This window comes from Apis dorsata, unplaced genomic scaffold (genome assembly GCF_000469605.1).
Source record: "Apis dorsata unplaced genomic scaffold, Apis dorsata 1.3 scaffold_94, whole genome shotgun sequence".
Lineage (NCBI taxonomy): Eukaryota > Metazoa > Arthropoda > Insecta > Hymenoptera > Apidae > Apis > Apis dorsata.
The window spans coordinates 78,451-83,393 of record NW_006263392.1 but is presented as its reverse complement, the minus strand read 5'-3'; the positions used below and the strand labels follow the sequence as shown (position 1 = coordinate 83,393).

Here is a 4,943-nt window from a genome sequence, read left to right as displayed (position 1 = left end):
CAATAATATTATTTATTCATTTATTATAATAAAAAATATCAAAAATTATTGTAATAATAAGATATCTAATAGTAACAAAGTTTATTTATAAATGAATAAACAATACTAATTTAATATTGAATAATATTCAAACAAATATATATCAAAATCAATATAAAATCATTTTAAATATAATAATATATAATAATAATTAATATAATAATAATTCTATGTGAATTGAAATCATAATCATGATAGGCTAGAATCTTTTTAATCTATTTGTCATAATATTATTTTGCATCTTCATAACTATTTTAAGAACTAATATCATAACTTTTCAATTTTTAATTTATATTTTTTAAAAAAATTAAAAACATAAGCAATATGTAACATATTTTATCTATTTTATCTATTTTATTTATATATTTCATCTATTTTATCTAATTACCTTCTGAATGGTAAATCTAAATCAAATGCAGTACAAATTTCTTGTAGTAATGTTAAATAAAAACCACTAGCTGCTTCTAAGCACCAACTAAGTAAAGCTTGAGATTCTCCACGTTTAGGATTTTTCCTATCTTTTGCTTGAGATTGTAAAGTTGCTATATAATTTTTAAATCCAAGATTCCAAAGTTCCTGTTCAACTTTTCTATCAAGGGCATATTCCAAATCTAATATCAGAACTTGTTGATATATTTTCTGTAATTGTTGTTGGCATACCCATGCATCACTATCATTTAAAAGATCTCTACAACGTTGTACTTTATCCTTTAAGGGCTCTGCTTTTCTAATAAAAATAATAATCAAATAAACTTTTAACAAACTTTAGATAAATATTTTTTTATAACATTTAAAAACAATATTTTTATTTTTAACTTACTTTAAAGCTTGTACAGCAGCGTTTAGGCCCATAGTCTATATACCTTAAATTTCTGATATAAAATGTTTTATCTATGAAAAAGAAAAAACTAAATACACATATTATTATTCAATTTGTAAAAATATTATATATTTATGTAATATATTAAATATCATATTATAATCATTATTGTAATAATATTATGATATTATTATTATATGTATTACATTATATATATATTATATATTACATATTTTATATTATTACATATTTAATATTTAATATATTGTGTATATTATTATGTATATTATTATTATTATATATTATGAATAAAAATATGTTAAAGAATAATTTATAAAGGTTAAATTCATAATTATGTTAAAATATACAAATAATTACATATAAACTTTCACATATGATATTTATTTCAAATTATATAAACAAAATTGTTAAATAATTGTTAAATAATTATATACTTACAATATAATATTTGAGATATTGAATTTTCAAAATAAAATAAAATATTATCAAATCTTGTATATGATATAATTTACTTATTATATTAAGGACAATATATCTATGTATATGCATATATATTACGACTCAACAGTTAGGTTAACTATAAGCCAATGATAATGTGATAATAGCAAAAAAGTTATAAATAATATTTATAATATTCATTTTTAATTCTAAAATGAGAAACTATATAAGATAAAGGTTAATTAAAATGTCTTCGAAAAATAAAAAATAAGACTTACTTTCACATATTTATGTTAAACTCAAATTATACCGCATTACTGATATGTATTTCGTTTTAATGAAAAACTGCACTGCCTTCGTATTAAACATTTATGTTAGTTTCAATCAGAAACATTAAAATTTGCTATGAATGTAAACAAAATTTGTAAAAATATACGATCGAACCATATATCAGCAAATTGTTAACATAAATCTTGTAATAAGAAAAAATTATTAATATTCATATACTATATTCTTGATATGTAAAAAAAGATTTCTCAATGATGAGATTCGTAATATCAAGTAGAAGAAAAATTGCAGTTTTGTGAAATAAATATACTTATTAAAAATGTTAACATTGGCATTTACCAAAATTTGTATTCGTCTTCAACGAAATCGAAATGAAACAAATATATATCGATCGTTTTCATTAGTACGTACATTTTTTTTATAATATACAATATTTTTCATATTGTTTAATAATTCGCTATTATTTTATTTTATCAATTATATGTAAAAATTGTTATACATATAATGTTAATAATATAATTTTATGTGACAGTGTTTATAACAAAGCATTTCAAATATTTCTTTTTTTTTTGTCCCGTAATTTTATAATGATTATTTATTTGTTTTGTTTTAGAGTCGTTTTATTTTTTTAAATGAACAAAAAAAGAAAGAAATAGAAATAAAACAAAAAGAATTAATGGCACGTGGTCTTCCAAAAGTGAAACCTTTAAAAGGTGTTAAACAAATCGTTGTTGTAGCATCTGGAAAAGGTGGAGTTGGCAAATCAACAATTGCTGTAAATTTATCAATCGCTTTAAAAACTGTTGAACCACAAAAATCTGTTGGTTTACTCGATGCTGATGTATTTGGTCCATCTGTGCCATTAATGATGAATATACGACAGAGTCCCATGATTAATAATGCAAATCTTATAGAACCTCTTGTAAATTATGGTGTAAAATGGTGATAAAATAATATTATTTATTTTATTTATATTCTTATTAATATCTTTAAAATTAAAATTTTATATATATATATATATATATATAGCATGTCTATGGGCTTTTTAATTGATAATAAGTCTTCTGTAATTTGGAGAGGATTAATGGTAATGAATGCTATTGATAAGTTATTACATCAAGTAGCATGGGGTCCGTTGGATTATCTTGTCGTAGATACCCCACCCGGAACAGGAGACACACATCTTTCAATTGTACAAAATCTTCCAGTTGCTGGTGTATTATTAATAACTACACCTCAAACAACAGCTTTAGAAGTGACTAGAAGAGGAGCTAACATGTTCAAACATCTAAATATTCCAATTATTGGAATTGTGGAAAATATGAGCAGTGTTATATGCCCACAATGTAATAATGAAATAATTCTTTATAATGATGGAACTCGAATAATTGCAGAAGAACTTGGTATTAAAGTTATGAACACATTAATATAACATATTAATGTTATATTAATATATATATATTAAATTTTCTTTTTTTTTTAGGTGTGCAAATTTTACAAACTTTTCCTTTATCAGAAGCTATTATGAATAGTTGTAATAATGGTAAACCAATTATATTATCTGCACCAAAAAGTATACAAACTGATATGTATAAACATTTGGCAGAACATGTAATTTTCTTTTTAACTAAACAACCATTAAATATAAAATAATAATTTTATATTTTATTTTAATTATTTATTCCAAGTTAATTTCAAATATTAAACAAATATTTTATTATTCATTTAAATATATAAAATGTTGAAATAATTATACAAAAGATATTCAAATCAGAATATTTTGATTTATTTATTGTAATTATTATTATTTTTATCTTTCTTTATATTTTATCCCCTCTCTAAATATTTCTGATTCATTTTATAGATGACTTCATAGTTATTTATACCTTTTGAAAGTAGGTAGTCTTAATTTATTTTAATATATTCTATATTTATTTATATTATGAAAATATATATATTATTTATTAATTATAGTGTAAAATTAATAAATAAAGAATTATTTTGACATATTAAAAATAAAAACGCATGTTTAAATAATTAACAAACATGTTAAACTAACCTAAATGTATATATTTTAGTGCAATATTTTTTTGCAATTTTTTTTATTAATTTACATTAAGTCAACTTGCATCATAAAAAGTATTTGCGTAAAAATATGTTAAATGTATAAATCACATCTTTTATTTTGAATTATTATTTATTAATTATGTTATCTTATTTATGATTAAATATTACATCTTTTATTTTATTTTATAATTTTAGAATCTAAAATGAATATTGAAAATTCTATTAGCATTCATTCTGATATAAATGCAGAAATTTATGACATCCCAATGAATGTACTTATTCGACCTATTCCTCCAATTATTAATGAAGAAAAGGTTCAAAGTTTAATAAATACATTAAGCAATCCTGAAACAGAAATATTTGTACCACCAATCGATGTTTTATGGATTAAAGGAAGCAAAGGTAATAAAAATTTTATTTTTTTTTTTATTTATAACATATATTATAGAAATAATAAAGAAAAGTAACTTTGCTTTTGAATTAGCGAAAAATTATATTGATTTTTGACTATAAGATAAATAATTTCATAGCTTATACTAATCTAATACCATTTAATCTATCAATATTTATGATAAATTTATTTTATAAAGATAGAATTTTATGTTTACAAAATATCTTATTTTTGTTTATATTAAACTGTATTTTTATTAAAGCAACAATGAGAAACATTTTATCAATATTTTGTTTCTTGAAAAAATTATTAAATATTTTATTGGTTTTTTCACATTTCTTATCAGCAACAAATTTCATCTGTTTCCATTCAAAGCAGTAAAAACATAAAATTTACAATAATTTATGACAACAAAAATAAATGCTTCTTTAGTATGTACATCTTGTCATCCAATTTGCATTTTTCGTTTCTTTTTTATTTATTTATTATTTAATTTTAATTTTATTATTTTTTATATTCTTTTTATTTTATTTATTATTATTATATAATTTCTTTTACTAATAAATAAGAAGAGAGTGACAAATTTTTATCAATCATCATTAATAGTTTGGGATAAATTAATTTTGATATGGACAATCTGTAGTAAAAATAAATATAACCTTGAAATTGAAACAAAATCTAAATATTTTTATTATTGTTTTAATCTGAACAAAATATTTTTATAAATAAATGTTTATTATAAACATTTGGAAACATATAATAATAAGAAGTGACAAAAAATTCCTCGATTTTGCTTGAATGAAATAATGAATTTTGTTTTAGAAATCAATATATAATATATCACATATAAAAATATGTTTCATATGATATGATAAAAAA

The 4,943-nt window shown here is 19.9% G+C and overlaps 3 protein-coding genes across 6 annotated transcripts in view; 2 read left to right on the top strand and 1 right to left on the bottom strand.

Annotated features, from left to right (window-relative positions):
• LOC102681277 (protein SMG7-like) overlaps positions 1 to 1,984 on the bottom strand; it is a 5,951-nt gene extending 3,967 nt beyond the window's left edge. Inside the window, exons 1-3 of one of the 3 annotated variants that reach the window (XM_006611863.2) lie at positions 1,597 to 1,984; positions 860 to 930; positions 428 to 766 (exon numbers count right to left, since the gene is read on the bottom strand). In XM_006611863.2, the coding sequence (XP_006611926.1) occupies positions 428 to 766; positions 860 to 891 (371 nt within the window). In that variant the 5' untranslated portion in view covers positions 892 to 930; positions 1,597 to 1,984. Of the gene's footprint in view, positions 1 to 427; positions 767 to 859; positions 948 to 1,323; positions 1,343 to 1,596 lie in introns of those variants that run through there. The other 2 variants (XM_031508655.1, XM_006611864.2) reach the window with 2 other exon arrangements.
• Positions 1,630 to 3,267, top strand: LOC102681492 (iron-sulfur protein NUBPL). The gene is made up of 4 exons (XM_006611865.2): positions 1,630 to 2,009; positions 2,220 to 2,548; positions 2,636 to 3,009; positions 3,090 to 3,267. Exons 1-4 carry the CDS (start codon positions 1,926 to 1,928, stop codon positions 3,257 to 3,259), a joined length of 957 nt encoding a protein of 318 aa, XP_006611928.1. The 5' UTR covers positions 1,630 to 1,925; the 3' UTR covers positions 3,260 to 3,267.
• Positions 3,268 to 3,433: 166 nt separating this feature from the next.
• The window catches only part of LOC102681624 (sulfiredoxin-1), a 3,671-nt gene continuing 2,161 nt past the window's right edge, over positions 3,434 to 4,943 (top strand). Inside the window, exons 1-2 of one of the 2 annotated variants that reach the window (XM_006611866.2) lie at positions 3,434 to 3,501; positions 3,869 to 4,075. In XM_006611866.2, coding sequence (XP_006611929.1) covers positions 3,877 to 4,075 — 199 coding nt within the window. In that variant the 5' untranslated portion in view covers positions 3,434 to 3,501; positions 3,869 to 3,876. Of the gene's footprint in view, positions 3,506 to 3,868; positions 4,076 to 4,943 lie in introns of both variants that reach the window. The other variant, XM_006611867.2, reaches the window with a different exon arrangement.

Excerpts from the sequence above, each read along its gene's own strand:
- LOC102681492 (XM_006611865.2), top strand. The coding sequence starts at position 1,926 with ATGTTAACATTGGCATTTACCAAAATTTGTATTCGTCTTCAACGAAAT. Across the intron at positions 2,010-2,219 it reads TATATCGATCGTTTTCATTA|AGTCGTTTTATTTTTTTAAA; the intron begins GTACGTACATTT and ends GTTTTGTTTTAG. Across the intron at positions 2,549-2,635 it reads GTAAATTATGGTGTAAAATG|CATGTCTATGGGCTTTTTAA; the intron begins GTGATAAAATAA and ends ATATATATATAG.